The sequence below is a fragment of the Asterias amurensis genome, chromosome 2, assembly GCF_032118995.1.
Source record: "Asterias amurensis chromosome 2, ASM3211899v1".
In the NCBI taxonomy this organism is placed as follows: Eukaryota; Metazoa; Echinodermata; class Asteroidea; order Forcipulatida; family Asteriidae; genus Asterias; species Asterias amurensis.
Window position 1 is genome coordinate 9,261,348 of NC_092649.1, and position 17,043 is coordinate 9,278,390.

The 17,043-nt window shown below is 38.2% G+C and overlaps 1 protein-coding gene across 3 annotated transcripts in view; it reads right to left on the minus strand.

Moving 5' to 3' along the window:
* LOC139952183 (dynein axonemal heavy chain 12-like) overlaps positions 1-16,932 on the minus strand; it is a 62,338-nt gene extending 45,406 nt beyond the window's left edge. For 2 of the 3 annotated variants that reach the window (XM_071951227.1, XM_071951219.1), the window contains exons 1-18: positions 16,779-16,932; positions 13,967-14,257; positions 13,133-13,159; positions 11,534-11,723; positions 10,958-11,033; positions 10,238-10,430; positions 9,449-9,610; positions 8,724-9,069; positions 8,208-8,299; positions 6,979-7,157; positions 6,062-6,323; positions 5,558-5,764; positions 5,093-5,214; positions 3,794-4,061; positions 2,985-3,170; positions 2,007-2,207; positions 1,171-1,365; positions 211-332 (exon numbers count right to left, since the gene is read on the minus strand). In XM_071951227.1, coding sequence (XP_071807328.1) covers positions 211-332; positions 1,171-1,365; positions 2,007-2,207; positions 2,985-3,170; positions 3,794-4,061; positions 5,093-5,214; positions 5,558-5,764; positions 6,062-6,323; positions 6,979-7,157; positions 8,208-8,299; positions 8,724-9,069; positions 9,449-9,610; positions 10,238-10,430; positions 10,958-11,033; positions 11,534-11,723; positions 13,133-13,159; positions 13,967-14,257 — 3,119 coding nt within the window. In that variant the 5' untranslated portion in view covers positions 16,779-16,932. The remainder of the gene's footprint in view (positions 1-210; positions 333-1,170; positions 1,366-2,006; positions 2,208-2,984; positions 3,171-3,793; positions 4,062-5,092; positions 5,215-5,557; positions 5,765-6,061; positions 6,324-6,978; positions 7,158-8,207; positions 8,300-8,723; positions 9,070-9,448; positions 9,611-10,237; positions 10,431-10,957; positions 11,034-11,533; positions 11,724-13,132; positions 13,160-13,966; positions 14,258-16,778) is intronic. The other variant, XM_071951238.1, reaches the window with a different exon arrangement.
* Positions 16,933-17,043: the final 111 nt, after the last annotated feature.

Here is a 17,043-nt window from a genome sequence, read left to right on the forward strand (position 1 = left end):
CGTCTTCTTTAGGTGGATATCGGCGCTCTTCTAAGTGTTCTTTATTATTATTCTTTATTATCAAGACGATCAGAATAAAATGTGGATACCCGAAGGAATGCAATGTCAGGAACACTTAATGATTCTATCAAAAGGAAAATTATCATACCATTAGCAACTATTGTATACCAAAGCCCCCCCCCCCAAAAAAAAAATAATAATTCTACTCACCGTGGGAAGAAGAGTCTCTTCTTCTCAAGGTAGGCATTCAGGCCCTTCAAGATTTTGTCAAGAAGATCATTGCTGTCAACCAGCTTCCCTAAGATGCCGGTCAAGGAAGTAGCTGCCAGGACCTACAAAGAGAATCAACATTGACATTTAAAGAAATCATTCAACACTGATGTCTTGATGCTAATATTTGTCATGGATACTACATGGTTCCAGCACGCTGTTACTGAAGGCTGCTGCCATCAAATGCCTTACCAGATTTGGCCGAACAAACTGGACCCGTTTTCATAAAGCCTGTCAGCACAATAAAAATTGCTTAGCACAAAAAATTGTTTTCCTAGCAAAAATAGATTCCCAGCCAGAACATCATACAGTTACCATTGCTGTAACTGGAACCTTGGTCATTTCTTGCTTAGCCAAGAAATTTGCTAAGCAGAATTTTGTGCTTTGCAGCTTCAGCTTAAAGGGAATTGGTACACGTTTGGTAATTACTCAAAATAAATATTAACTGAAAAACTGACTTAGTGACGAGCATTGGAGAGCTGTTGTTAGTATAAAACACTGTGAGAAATGGCTCCCTCTGAAGTAGCATAGATTTTGAGAAAGAGGTAATTTCTCACTAAAGAAGTCTTTTATTCCTGTCTGAAAGCACACAAATTCGTCCAACAAGGGTGTTTTTTTCTCTCATCATTTTCTCGCAGCTTTAATGACCAATTTAGCTCAAATTTTCACAGGCTTGTTATTTTATGACTATGTTGGGATACACCAAGTGAAAAGACTGGTCTTTGACAATTACCAAACGTGTACCTTCCCTTTAAACTTGAGGGGAAAAAAAATCAAATTCCAGGGGTGGATTTCACAAAGAGTTAGGACGAGTTACTCTTCCTAACTAAGGACTTGCCATACATTTTTAATATCTCCTATCTAATCCTAACTCTTTGTGAAATCGACCCCAGGACCTACCTTGGGGTCCTTGACTGTGTGTTTCATGATCTCCTTCCAGTTGCGATCCACTGTCTGGAACCAACGGCCTTCTTCTGGCATCTGTTGCATGATATCTTCCGAGCTGAAGATGGGCTCCAGGTACAGCCACTGTGATTGTACCTTCAGCCACTCGTCGATTGTCTCTTGAACTCTGAGCAGCTTCTCCTCCCATTCCTTGTGTTGAGAAAAACAAATTAATACAAATCGTTCAGTAACAATCAGTAACGGAAAAAAAATTCTATTTTTTATTTAAAAAATACTCAAATAATTAGTAAAACCCATACATAGCAATAAATAATGATAATCATAATAATAAAAATAAAATTTGGTAATAAGTGGATCAGAGCCAGCCATACGACAGATCATCGCTCCAACCGCTTTTTGTACCATTTAATAGCTGACGAAGCAAATGAGCTGAGGTATCAACATGTTCTGAACCTTCTTTGCGAAAAAAAACACCGTTTACTTCTGGTTTGGAAATTGGCATGTAGTGGATGGTCAGAGTCAGAAGAATAGATTTAATTCTTATGCACATAATAGATTTATATTGCCTCTGGAGGCTGTTGCTAAAGGCCAGTTACTTTACTTGCTTGCTTAAAGCCTCGTTCATACTTCCTGCATTGCGAATTTGACGTGAACTTGCTGTAACACCTCTGTTTTCACAACGATATTCTCTAGAGAGTTGAGCACAACTCAACCGCTGCAAATTATTGTGAATTTATTATGTCAACATTCGTATTGCATTCGTATTCGCAGGAAGTATGAACCGGGCTTTACTTGGTCTTTCTAGATTGTGGTGTCATTGCAAACCCTACCTTGATCTCCTTCTCAAACGGTTTAATGAACGGCGATCCACGCATAGTCTGCGTCTTGACGATCTGGTCATCCAGCATGGTCTGGATATCATCCACTGAGGCTAAGATCTTGACCCCTGTGTCTCGGTACGTCGTCAGAGTGAACTGGATCTGGTCCCATTCCTCAGCCATCTTACTCATGGCCTTCTCCAACGAATACTCCTGTAAAAGGGATGACAAGATGTCTCGATTACTTAATAATGTTTATAAACTTGTTTTTTAAAATGGACATTTTTTTATCTCTTATATAACAACATGCAATGATGAAGTACTTTTACTGTTTCTAATGTTCATGCATATTGTCGCATTGTCGCATCAGTGCAAAAATGTTGAATTTCCAAGTATCTCACATAACAATGCTCCGTGCAAAAATGTTTTGTGTGCAAATCTGGGTTTTAAGTTTTGACAATTTCAAACTCAAGTGCATTTAATGTGCTATTTCAGGAGTGCGATTTTAAGGAGTTTTTTGCACTGACACAATGATTTTTTCACGTTTTTTTGTATAAATAGTACTTAAAAAGAATATTTTAAGTCACAGAAAAATATAGTATCAGTTTGAGTTGCTTTCTCTTTTTCAAAATGCGCAAAACTTGTACAGTCATTTGAGGAGAGCGTCTCGACAGGAACTGTGTTTCTTTTAGGCAATCCTTCGGGCTCCAGCTGTTTCCTTTTCTTTACTGTACTTAAATTGCTCTCTGCTGTATTATTAAATGTTTTTAACCTAGTGTATTTAAATTCCTCTCTGCTGTATTTTTCAATGTTTTTAACCTAATTAATGTGCATTATTGTACTTTTTATTCCCGAGAAATTAAATAAATATAAATATAAATGTAAATTTGCAAACCATCCCTGATTGCAGGTAAGTCAAGCAAACCTCTGCTTATGACAAAAAAAGAAAGACTGTTAAACCTAGTGGTGTGGTTTCAGGGAGAATCTGACCTTGCTAGCAGCTGCACTGATGGACTCAAACTTCTCCATATATGGATCCAAGCTGAGTTTCAGGACTTTGCGGAGCGTAGTCCCAGAGTCTGGAGTCAGATCAAATCCAGCGATGTCCGACATCTGACTCCAGTGACGAGTACGAATACCAGGGTTGCACATGATGGCAATGGTCGGAATGAATTCCTGTGAGACAAAAGGGTGAAAGCGGTTAGTCCAATGTTAAAGATGTGAAAGAAATAACACCTCCAGTGCATGGATTCCTTATCTCATCCATAGGACGGATGATCAAGTTAAAAAATAGTTACAAAATCCCTTAATTGGATAGGAAAACACAGGATTGGTAAGTATAGACACAAGGTACGTTCGATTAGCTTCCCTGGGTCACCCCCGGTCTGAGGGTGAGTGATCGTTCGATTAGCTCTTGTCAGGGGCTCAAGCGAATGAGCACCGCAGGGTCAACAGGGGGAAGCCAATCGAACGCACCCACATTATCCATTATATTGAGTCTGAAAGCTTACTGCTTATGAAACCATTTTTTGTACGAAATATATCCCTCTCAAATGAAAGTGAAAAGCCGATTTGAGTTGCATGTTACAACCAAAATTAGGGACACTGGTTTTCACTATTTTCTCCTGGCTTGTACAATGGGCTCAGGTACATGGTTGAGCACATAAAGCATGACACCCATAAGCGTATTTTTGTCAGCTCTACCAATACTGTATAACAATGTTTCATAGCAAGCATATAAAAAACAACTAGTTTAATTTTGTTTTAAAGAACCGTAATAAAATAGAAACTTGAATTACCTGGAACTCCTTAATCTGCTCTTGGACTACGTTGCACACCTTCAGTGCAGCCCCACCTTCTTCCTCTTCCTCTTTCTTCTCTTCAGGCTCCTCAGCCTCATCCCCGATCCTCTTCTTCTTGGGCGGGGCCGCCTTGGCTTTCTCGGCATCTCGCTTCTTCTTCTGGTTGATGAAGACTTTTGTGGTCTTGTAGATGTCTCTCCAGTAGTCGTCCGCTTCGTTCCCGATGGACTCCGAGTCCAGCTCCATGAAGGCTCCGTCCATCCATCTGTTGAAGAAGGTTTTAAAAGGTTAGTTGCAAAATAGCAATTTTAGACATAAGAAATTTGCAGTAACACCATGTAGATAAATATTTTTTGAGTGATGGTGGTTCTGAGATGAACCGGAGAGATCAGCATTTCAGACAGTATACTATATCCGTTGTCAGGAAAATGCTGGATTCCAACTCTCAATCACTCATCAGAGATTTATCTAAATGGTGTCAACGCAATTTTTAGGCTATTATCCTTCCACCATGATTCTTATAAAGATGACAATGTCGTTAAAAAGGGGGCACAATTTGATAGAGTTGCTTAAGCACAAAAAGTACCTAAGCATAACAAAATTATGCTTACCAGAATATGGTTGGCAGCCAAACTACCAAGTCACCGGTCAAATTTGTGACTGGTATGCTGAGCCCAATTTGATAGAGCACCTTAAAGGCAGTGGACACTATTGGTAATTACTCAAAATAATTATTAACATAAAACCTTTCTTGGTAATGAGTAATGGGGACAGGTTGATAGTATAAAACATTGCAAGAAATATCTCAACGTAGTTTTTAAAGAAGTAGGTTTTCCACGAATTTGATTTCAAGACCTCAGATTTAAAATTTGAGGTCTCGAAATCAAGCATCTGAAAGCACACAATTTCGTGTGACAAGGGTGTTTTATTTTCATCTCGCAACTACGACGACCGATTGAGCTCAAATTTTCACAGGTTTATTATTTTATGAATATGTTGGGAAAAAAACAAGTGGGAAGACTGCTCTTTGACATTTACCAATAGTGTCCACTGCCTTTAAGCCGAAAAAACCCTCATTGCAAACAATTATTTTATGTTGAGGATATTGACAAACTTGGATAAAGTTTAACAAGCTGCCAAAGCTTCCAATTCTGCTAAGAACAGACGAATCTCACTTAGCAGAAACAAGCTCCCAGCCAAACTTCCATCTGACAAACCAAACACTGATTTCCGCTTATCGGGCAATCCTTTTGCAGCTTTATGAAACTGGTCCCTGGTTGCTGATGTCATACTTACTTCTTTTCAGCTCGCTGCCATTTGACGACCAGACTAAAGAGCTTCATGAAAGGCTCAATGGCAACAGCGATCTCATCCACCTCAGGGTAAGTTGTAGCGTCCCACTTGAACAGCTTCTCCTCCTGTGAACCAACAACATATCATTCAAATAAAATTCTTTATCCCCGACGCAAAATTTCACATCTATTTTCTGCGGAACTCGCTGATAATGTAAGACTCAAACTGCCGCTCACATTTTTTCCCACTGCAACAGTCTTATGGAACAAGCTACCCAGCATCATCGTGACTTTCACTCATTCAACACATATTGAGAAACTTCTGTTTACTGCAAGTTATAAACATTCCTGATTTGGTGTAAATTTTCTGTAGAAAGTGTGATTTGTTTTTTATAAGTTTGTGTTAAATGTTAATATAATTCTTGTATAACTGCTGACACCTAGAGTCACTTAAAAGTCCCCCAATTACCTTATTGATGAAGTTGATGTTTTCTTGAGCCTCAGCGATCCTCTTCTGTACTGCGCGGACGTCGTTGACGTACTGTACCATCATATCAAGCTCTCCGTACTCGGCAAACTCCGCCACTCTCTTGCGGATCTTGTCCAATTCCACCATTACCTTCTCTCGTTTCTCCAGAAGTTCCCGCTCTCCCTTCCTCTTGGAGGCTTCCACAAGCTACACAAATAAAATGTAAATTTACAAACGTTGGATTTTTAAACATCAAGAATAAAAAGTCAATAATTTTACTATTATCATTTACTTCTGGTATTGAAACCAAGGATGCCTCATAAGTGAGCTAATTCACTGTAGCTCGCAAGCTGGAGGAAGCTTGTAAACAAGAAACAGGGGTGTTGTCTATGAACCAGAAACATCGGGTTAACCCCTACTCTTCCACAGTAAAGTGCTCCAATATAAGTGTTTTAACTAGCTTGCTCTAGTCATCATCAGGAGATTCAGTTTCAAACAACTCACCTCGTCATTTTCATCAAATACGGGTTGGATATTCTTAGGCCACATTAAGACCGTACAGTTGAGGTCTATATGTTCCTGGGAGAAGAAGTAGACATCCAGGAGGTAGTTCATCTTCTGTTTGCTCTCATTGATTCGACCGTTCAGGGCCTGGATGCCGCCGATACGAGCCTTCTCAACGTAGGCAATCATCTCCATCATCTCACCGGACTCCTCAGGGACCTTCAGGGCTCGCTCCTTGATGGTCTCAAACTCGTTGCATATGCTGTAGAGTTGGGTTATTACCCCCAAAACAGTATGATTATTTGCAGAATATGTCTCTTTGAAGATGAAACTAAACAAAAGTATCGTTATAGAAAGGTAATCTGGTGTGTAATGACTATACATAATCGAGTAAAACAGGTTTTTGTAATGGTTTTGAAATGTGAAAAATTAATGAATTTCATCCCCAAAAGATTGAGCGCCAAGGTCAAAACAGCGATGTGACATCACACTATAGACATTATCCCAACAAGACAACGGAAAATGCACCTTCATCCAGTCTGTGTTGTGGCTTGTTTCAAGTCCCTACATGGACTATTTTTATGGTTGTTTTTTGAGGCACTGGTACCTTAGTGTTGATTTCACTTTTCATTTATAAGGGTCTTTGCTTGGAACCATGTGGGGTGTCACCAACATGCATGTCGCTGCACTTACATTGTGCGAGAGTTAGAAATTGTCAAAACATTGTTTCTTGTCTAAAATAGCCAAATATAGACACAAAACAAGTATGTGCTGAGATACAACGTTACTGAATTGGATCATTTTCATGCAAGAATTAGCGATTTTGCAAAATTGAGATACATATTTTGCACTGATGTGACAACATAAAAAATAAAACAGGTATTCTGGTTAAAATAATATACAGAGCTACAGCATACTTTTCGTTTTCTTTCCAGTGGTCGGAAGCCATTCTATCGAGGAGCAAGTCGCCAAAACTTCTTGATTTCTCCGCGAGTCCCCTCTTAAGGTCCTCACAGTCGAGCCGAACCATCTCAAAATGAATGATACTATCCTGCAACATGATCTCTCGGGCCTTACTACGGAACTCTTCAATCAGCTGAGGGGAAAACAAAATAATATTATTATAATTTTAGGTTGCATCCTCATGCAAAGTTTCAAATCAAACTCATGTAAATAGTGTTATTGCAAATTTTACTTCAAAATCTCCAACATGCAAATTTCAAATCCTACTAATCATGCACAAGGAGTTACCTACTCATGTATACTAATTTGGTATAGATTGTATCTCCACCAAGCAAAGTTTCAAATGCTACTCACATACTTGGTGTTACTGCAAACCTTACTAGATTGTATTTCCACCAAGCAAAGTTTCAAATCCTTCTCATGTACATGGGTGTTACTGCAAACCTTACTAGATTGTATCTCCACCAAGCAAAGTTTCAAAGACTACCCCGGTACATGGTGTTAATGCAAACCCAACTAGATTGTATCTCCACCAAGCAAAGTTTCAAATCCTACTTATAGACATGGTGTTACCGCAAACCTTACTAGATTGTATCTCCACCAAGCAAAGATTCAAAGACTACTCACGTACATGGTGTTAATGCAAACCCAACTAGATTGTATCTCCACCAAGCAAAGTTTCAAATCCTACTCATGAACATGGTATTACAGCAAACCTTACTAGATTGTATCTCCACCATGCAAGTTTCAAAGACTACTCATGTACATGGTGTTACTGTAAACCCAACTAGATTGTACAGTATCTCAACCATGCAAATTTCAAATGCTACTCATGAACATGGTATTACTGTAAACCCAACTAGATTGTATCTCAACCATGCAAAGTTTCAAATCCTACTCATGAACATGGTGTTACTGCAAACCTTATTAGATTGTATCTCTACCATGCAAAGTTCAAATGCTACCCATGAACATCGTGTTACTGCAAACCCAACTAGATTGTATCTCAACCATACAAAGTTTCAAATCCTACTCGTGTACATGGTATTACTGCAAACCCAACTAGATTGTGTATCTCCACCATACACAGTTCCAAATCTATCTCATGTACATGGTGTTACACCAAAGTTGACGCGATTGTATCTCCTCCATTTCATGAGAACGAGGGACAAATTGTACCCACCTGGCAGTATTCTTCAAATGAATGCTCTTCATCTAAGAAGGTCTGTACTTTGGTCAGCGCCTCACCATTGCACAGGTACTCATATCTATCCACTGAAATCAAACAATACATGGGATTTTAGACATTACTGTTGAAAGGGAAGGTACAGCAGCTTTCAACAGTATTAAAAGCATTCAGGAATCAATACAATTCCAAGTAGTGTGGTAATATGTACAATTATATCCATTTTTATCCTCAAACATTTACTGTCAGATATGCTTTCCTCAGATTGTGTAGTCAAATTACGGATTATTCTTCGTGTGTGGACATAAACCACTCTAGATTTGTTGGCGATATCTCAAAAAACACACCACCTTTTGAAGCTAAATTTCCACAGGTTAGTTCTACTGTTAGATTAAAACAACCAGCAGTTCCAAAAACCAAAGGTATACTTTGCCTATAAGTAATGAGCCACAAGGGAAACTGACTGCTTAAATTTTAACAAGTTTTGGGTTGAACAAAGATATATTTACTCACTGTAGGATTGAAGATGCTGAGTGGGTCCCTCAAAGTTCAGCTTGCAAGCCTCTTTGAGTTTCTTCTTAGCCTCGTCAATAATATGATCGGCGATGGCCACGTCGATGCTGTTCAGATCGTTAGTGCCGGACAGCCAGGACTGCACTGTGGGGACATTTTGCATCGTCTTGGTGAGTTGGGTCACGATAAAGAGGAGGCATTCCTCGAGGTCCGAGTAGTAGGGGTAGAATTCCATCTTGTCGTTGTCGTAGGTCAGCTCCATCTTGAAGATCGGGAGGTTGGACTTGTCGTCGGGATTGAAGAGGCTGACCCAGGAATCGATAGAGCGGACTATGAGGTCTTTCAGCTGTTTCATGAAAAAATGTCAAAGTGTTTTATTATTTTTATCAACAACCAAAAAAACTACAAATAAGACAATTACAGAAGGCTGCTTAGTGCAACAACTTTGAAGCTTGTTGTTACTTTAAATGAATGAGCTTATTAACCCTAGCAGAGCCATGATAGATGTGTGTAAAGGCCGGTTTATAGCCAGTTGCGCGGTGGTCGTGCGAAGAAAATCTTGCCTATAAACTGTGTTTTTTATGATTGCTGTGTCAAGATTTCAATCGCGCGACCATTGCCCGACCGACTGTAAACTTTTATATTCAAATCTTAACTATTCATACCAAATTTTGAAAAACATAATCTAAACGCAAAAACACTTCTGCAAACTTCTCAATTGGTACCTGATTTGATACAAGTGTAGAGGTGCAGTTGTAAAAAGATTCCAGCTGCTCGGGAAGGACATCTGCAAAGTTCTTCCTGTCCACGAATACGTTGAGGACCTCTGGCCACCAACTGTGCATCTGTTTCTCCTCCATCTTCTCACACTCCAAGATCACATTATTCTGTTTGGAAATCAAGAATAATCAAAGTGTTATTTTATCTTCCTGGAATTAAAAATGAAGTCAAGGCACCTCCTCACAAGCGGTTAGTGCTGTGGTTCGTAGGCCTGTATATATCCAAGTAATAATTTGCTCTTATATTTTATAACACACATAACCTAGTAGCTAGATCAATATACTATTATCCCTGTTTATCAGGCACATTTTTAGACAATTCCTCTAACTTTCTCAGCTCATTGTGGAGCATACAACCCCAAGCTGCTTAAATTAGCGCTAATGGGTTAGTCCAATAAAATACTGTCTCAGCCCGCACAGATTCCCATTTATACACCTGGGCTTAGATAAGCGACTATGGTTGAGTGCCTTGAAAAAGTGTCATGACCGGGATTTGAACCCACACTCTGATGGTCCAACCATCAGAACTTGAGTTTGATGCAATAGACCGCTCCGCTACGACACACCACATCATGTGGAGATGATGAAAAAGAAGCGTCAGTTTTTAGATAAGGGGTTGGTAAACATTTCCAGATCAACTCACAAGACTGATTGAAGAACAAAACTACACAAACGAAAGGTTTGATAAATGTCAGTTGCGGAGTGACCACAACTTTGCAAAAAAAAAGAAATTACCTTAAGATGTTCACACTCCACAGGTCCCTGCGATCTTTGACCGCTAAGGTCAACCAGGACCATGCGACCTAGACTGTTCTGACAGAGCCGAAGCACAGTTTGCATGGACGGATGGGTGATATGTAGAGCTCTTATCATGATGTCGCGTGATTCGACATAGCTGTTATGCCATGGTCTGGAGTAATCTAACCCCCTACAAGAGAACGAAAAATTACATTTACAAATTTCATTCGCTACGGCATAAAACTATGGCCGTTTTTGAAACCACGGCTTCAGCTTTGGATTTGGCTCAGGCTCGCTTGGCATGTACGCGCTCAGGGATTCGAGTCTCAAGCCAAATCCAAAAGCCGAAACCGTGGTTTCGAAAAGGGCCTATGCTAGCCTGCAGTATGATTTTATTTGGTGAAAGCATACACAGCACAAAGTCACACACACTTTTACACTCAGAGTTGTAAGAACCTGCTATTGTTGTTCTATTATTCCCTAAAGAATCACGTATACCTCCATTATACAATCAAATGGTGAGTGCATCTACACAGCACACAAACAGTTCTGCATACAATTATGTAACCATTCACAACCTTGGAAGTTTGGTCAACCCACTGGCCATTGTTACTCTTAATAAAGAATAGCAAGTCTACCAGGAGTGAGGCCTTTTAAGATTTGAATACATTTTTATTGATGCACAAAAAAAAAGGGAAAAGGTACATAAACACTTACTGTGGTTCTTCAGGGAGCTCTCCAATGTTCACATTTTCTAATCCCTTGATGTCCGGTTTGACTAGAACATGTTGAACTAGGAAAAACAATCAAAAGAATCAAATTTATTATAACACATAAATAATTTTGGGTTGAACAAAAAATCTACTAGAGCTGGACTTCAAACTGCGACCGCATGATCGCCAGCAACACCTCAAGACTGCCAGGACTATACTGTCTGAATCAGTATACTGGCTAATCTTTCAGCCAGGATTTCAATATTGGGTGTCCAAATTTGACTGGATGGAAAAACAGGGTGTCCACATTTTTGGCAGTGATCTTTTTTAGAACTAATTAGTGCCGACCAGCCATATTAGTGTCTAGTCACAACACTGGTATTCAGATGTAATTTGTTTTGTATTATAGAGCACACAGAATTTACTTGGTCAAGTAAACAAGGCGTCTTCAGGGCATTCAACAGTTTTTCAGGCTGTCCAAAAATAAAATAATGCATTGCTGGCCAACCTTGTCTGAACCAGAGTGAAGGCCAGGTCGTCCGAGATGGTAAAGAAAAACAAAATAGGGATTATAACTTACCCATGGACTTCTTCATACTGTTGGTCCACTCCACCTTGACCTCCTCAAAGAGCTCCTCGATGAACACCTGCATGTTGGTGTTCTGTGTCAGATGGTCCGGTATCAGACCAAGTATGTTTTGAAACCACTCTGACTCCATCGACGTCACTGGGCTGTTCTCAACACACTGCTTCATGAAGAGGTAGTTTTGCTGTTGGGTTGATTTGAGGTGAATAATATTATTAAATACTCACAAAATTAGCAGGTGTTTGAGCGTGCGTTTTTTTGTGTTTGTATCCAATAAACTTTTTGGGGTTGAATTGTGCATTGGTTAATCACTGGCCAAAGACTGTGTCAGTTTATTGGTTTACAGCCATAAAAAAATCACACCCCTAATTTGGACTAAATTGGAATCCATTTAGAATTTCAGGCCTTCAAATAACCCGCTGCACTCAGTCATAGCAATTTCCGTGTGCCCTGTGCTTTTGCTGTGGTGCCCTTTGCAAAGTTCCAATACAAACTGACATTTTCTTCAAAATAGTGCCCCTTACCAGAGGAAAATTGCTGTGCCCCTCCGAGAGACAAGTTCAAGGCCTGGGACTTGGTGATCAACTATTGACCCATAGCCTATAGACGATGTGACCTCTGACGTCACTCGAAAGCCATAACATGATTCGCACGCATACCGCCGGGCAAAACCTTTGTGTTTTGGCAGCCAGCTAGAAAGTGTATGCAAATTTACCATGACTACGCTTTTTTTTGCTCGGCGAAACGTGACGTATACATTGTGTTTTCAACAGAGGGCGGTTTGAATGTAAACATGGGTCACATCGTCTATACTCTACCAAATCTGCCAATATATCATCTTTGCCAAAATGAAGGATTTGTGTTGATTAATGGCTGTAGGTCCAAATGACAATTGCTTTTCTCTGGGTCGGGCATTCTTATTTTATCTATGTCCATTGTCCAAACAATTTGGTGTGGAGTGAAATAAAATGGGAGGATATTGGAGGATTGAGGTCACCTGCAGTAATAAAGTTAAGGGTTAACTCAGGACAACAAAAAAAGGCAGACAAATTAATGTGTTTCACAGCAATCAAAAATCAAACTTGTCGGCACCGTTTGGGGTCCATTGGTGGCAAATGAAAGTAAGTTAGTTCAGCAAAACTTCAAATAAATATTTCAGTAAAATCAGTTGGGGTAATTTGCAACAAAATGTGGACGTGCGTCTAGTGTTCTCAGACTGTGTAAGTTGTTCACACTATTGACTTACTAACTCCTTTAGTTTAGCAACTTACGTGCTGAAAAAAAGAGTTGAGGTGACAAAAGTGTATACACCAGAAATTTTGTGTGTGTGTTTGACTAACAGTTTCTTTCCTTTCAACAGAAAATGAATTACTCTATGAATTTGAAAGAAATAATTGTTGTATAACAGTGAGACAAGTGTAAGAAATTGTGAACAATTGCAATTAACACCACAAGTTTCTTAAAGTGTTTGGACTCAAACTTGTGAAAATATCATGTTTGTCAGGTGAAATGTGTTTTCTTGTCAAGTGAAAAGATGCTTTAAGTAGGTACGTGTGTACCTCACACTGTGAAGAGACAGGGATCTAGACTTACCCTTTGCATGCGATCCTTGCTCATCATCTGTATATTAATGTATGATATGGGGGAATGGGCGGAGGTGAACCAAGGGTTCAAGGGGGAGGCTCAAAGGAAATTGTGAAAGTCGCAAGAGATAGAAGTTTGGAATCGGGTGAAGTGTTAATAATGGGAAGGGGATGTCAGAATTTATAGAGTTTTGCGGTAGAGAATTGAATTTTAGGATTTGTTATTTAAAAATGAGGCGGGTAAAGAGAAAAGGAAACAAAACATAAAACTTGCGTTAACAACTAAGCAACCAAAATGGCAACAACAACAAAATTATAAACACCTACAAGTGAAACTTGAGAAGCATGTTCTTATGCTTTTAAGAAATCTATGACCTAAGATTAATTAAATTAATTCAACTTGCCAACTAGACTGATTTGAAAAGCGACAACAAAACACAGAAAACACCTTCTCAAATAAACTTGGAACAGCTTGAACAAAAACTATATTTCATTATGAAATAAAACATTTAATTAAATTCTACTTTTTAAATAAAATTAATCTTAAAAATAATAATAGCAATAGCAATTCATTAACACAATTTTAATTTGTATTACAACCTAAATGATTAATTTTAAAGTTAACATTGAAACTAAACAATAAATCTAGGGAAAAGCATGCTTTATTTGTAGAAACCCCATTTGCCAATCACGCCCAAGAAATTAATATTATTTACCCAGAACCAAGTTAAAAAGTGGTGGAGAAAAAACCTGAAGGTTTTCCTAAAACAAGAGGTAAAAATAAACACAAAACAAATTGGATGAAATTAATACCCGATTCACATCTTTGTCTCAAAATACTTACAGATTTAGGGTAGTGTGGATTCTGTGCAGTTGGTGGCCTTTTCCTGTTACTGTCTCCGATATCTAACTCCACCTCTTTCGCATTCTTATACAGAATATCCGTCAGCAAGCCTTGCATTTCTTTGGCTCTTCTATGTGTCATTAGTTTGCTCTTGCTGTAGTCTCTGTTGTTTGAGGAGATGACACTTGCTGGAGTGTTGATCGGGGGAAGGCGGGGAATCCCATTGACCAAGCGAGGGGGCCCATTACGGGTTCCCCTCGGCCCACCCTTACCATTTACATGGGCAGCCATCTACAACGACAACAAAATTAAAGTGAAGAATTTAACATTCTTGACACAAGTAAAGACCAGAACACATTACTACGGCATCAAGCAGAATTCAATGTCAAAAACAATTTAATTTATTCCAAGAGAAAAATAAATTTTATAAGTTTGCATAATATGTGCCTCTGTCCATTGTCCTGTACATTGCAAATATATTTATTTTTAAATACTTGTATAGGCTTAATGTTTGGCTCATTTTTGAAGGCACTGGACACTATTGGTAATTACTCAAAATAATTTTTAGCACAAAAATTTACTTGGTAACGAGTAATGGAAAGCTGTTGATAGTATAAAACATTGTGAGAAACGGCTCCTTCTAAAGTAACATAGTTTTCGAGAAAGAAGTAATTTTCCACGAACTTGATTTTGAGACCTCAGATTTAGATTCTGAGGTATCGAAATCAAGCATCCGAAAGCACACAACTTCGTGTGACAAGGGTGTGTTTTCTTTCATTATTATCTCGCAACTTCGACGACTAATTGAGTTAAAATTTTCACAGGATGTTATTTAATGCGAAACAGGTCAACTCGTACCCAAGTCAACTCGTACCCAAGTCAACTCGTACCCAAAATATTGTACCCAAGTCAACTCGTACCAAAGTCAACTCGTACCTAGGTCAACTCGTACCCAGGTCAACTCGTACCCAAGTCAACTCGTACCGTACAACGTACGTTGTATGCCGAAACGGAGAATTTCCATGCAGCGTGATTTTCGTACCGTACAACGTACGTTGTATGCCGAAACGGAGAATTTCCGTGCGGCGTGATTTTGTAAGCGATAGGAAATAAAAATGATGTTCTACCATCATATGGAGCTCATTTCGTTTTTAATAATGTTTGTTCATCTCATTTCTGCCTTTTTCCGCTAGGATATTCATTCAGATCCATTGTGGTTTCTTTTAAATTCCCGTGTTGAGAAGGGTCGCCGTGAAAGGCGTTGAGCAGATCAGATGCACACTGGTTCTTCGTATCAAGGAGGTATAAATATTTCGACCTCCATGCTTATGAGACCAATTATTTTCAATGAAAAAATATACTATGTATAAAACGCAACCCTTCATGTTTACCTTGGTGTTTTTCCTGTTAAAGTGTTCCCAAAAGAAAATTCCATGGTAAGAATTCATTCAATTCTGCGTTATGTTCTGATTATCGTTTTCCGATTCAAACAAGTACATTTTAACAAATATACTGTTCCACTTTTTCCAACCAAAACACTTTGCTAAAGTTCTTATTATCTTTTTCCGAATAAAAAAAACCAAAAAAATTCATTCTAACAAGCCTATATTAAAAAAAAAGTTCTCTGATTAATTTTCCCCACCGATAGGGCCTAAGTAAAAAAAAAAAATGCAACATGAAAAAAAACCAAGAAAACAAAATCATTGCAACAATGAATAGCTAAATGTATGATTAACAATATAAATAAATAAATTAAACTACAATATTTATCAATACGAGTAAAAAAAAATTGTAAACATTTATTTGGGTGCGAGTTGACTTGGGTACGAGTTGACTCAGGTACGAGTTGACTCGGGTACAAGTTGACTTGGGTACGAGTTGACTTGGGTACGAGTTGACTTGGGTACGAGTTGACTTGGGTACGAGTTGACCCGAATTCATTTAATGCATATGTTGAGAAGTCTGGTCTTTGACAATAACCAATAGTGTCCAGTGCCTTTAAAGATTATTTTTGTTTAATTTTTTAACAAGCTTGCCACACTAAAAAAAAATTTTTAATTTCTTTAATTAGCCTACTAAATATAAATATTTATCCATGGAATTGAAAGGAATGCAGTTTGTCTTGCTTTTATGGAACAACTTTAAATAGTTAGAATCTTGCATTTGTTTTTATAGTAATGGTTGGCTGAAAGTGTGTTATTATTTCCTTCATTTGTCCTATGTTATTGTCCATTTTCATAACTTATTTCCCTTTTTATTTATCACTTTCTCAAAAGGTTTGTTATTTATAAATAAAAAAAATAGTATTTTTCTTTGGTGAATTGTATAATTATTTTATGTGAAGCGCAAAATGTTCTGTGATGCTGGATAGATGGATCGCCCTAGTTAAATATGGTTTTAAATGAAATAACTAAAAAATGAAATTCTTAAATTTAAAGAAAAGAAAATGTTACACAAAATGCTCAATCAAAAGTCAAACGAAACTTAAATTTAAATACAAAAAACTTACAGTTACATTTCTTTAAATTTTATTTAGGAACTGTTTAGGCCCCTATAATATTAATAAACGTTTTTCAATGGCCTTCAGATTCAACTTGACATAGATTATTTTCTTATATATTCTTAACGTAAACAACAATGCGCTTCAGCTCTTGAAAACCGTAAATGAGTAGTGAAACTGTGTTTAAATGCGAAATGAAAACAAATCCAAATACAATATGGCGACTTCCACAGTCCCACGGACGGTTTTCCAGTTCGTGTTGAGCTCGTTGTAAATTTCAGTTTTACGAGATTTTGAGGTGGTACAACTTACGTTTTAACAGTGCAAAAATGTACACTGACTATTCCAGTCCTTTCAGCTATCTTCAATTCAATTCATGACGCAAACTTTAATGATAAAAACTTGATTTTTGTATTACATACAATTTTTAACGTTAGAATTACTGTCTCCAGTTTCAATCATTTATCTCGTCGTCAGGGTGAATTCCGAAAGTTGCCGAAAGATTGCAAGTTTGACTCGGAAGGTTTCGGAGATAGCAGTAGATTGTTGGGTCAAGGGTCATCACAGCGAGCGCTAA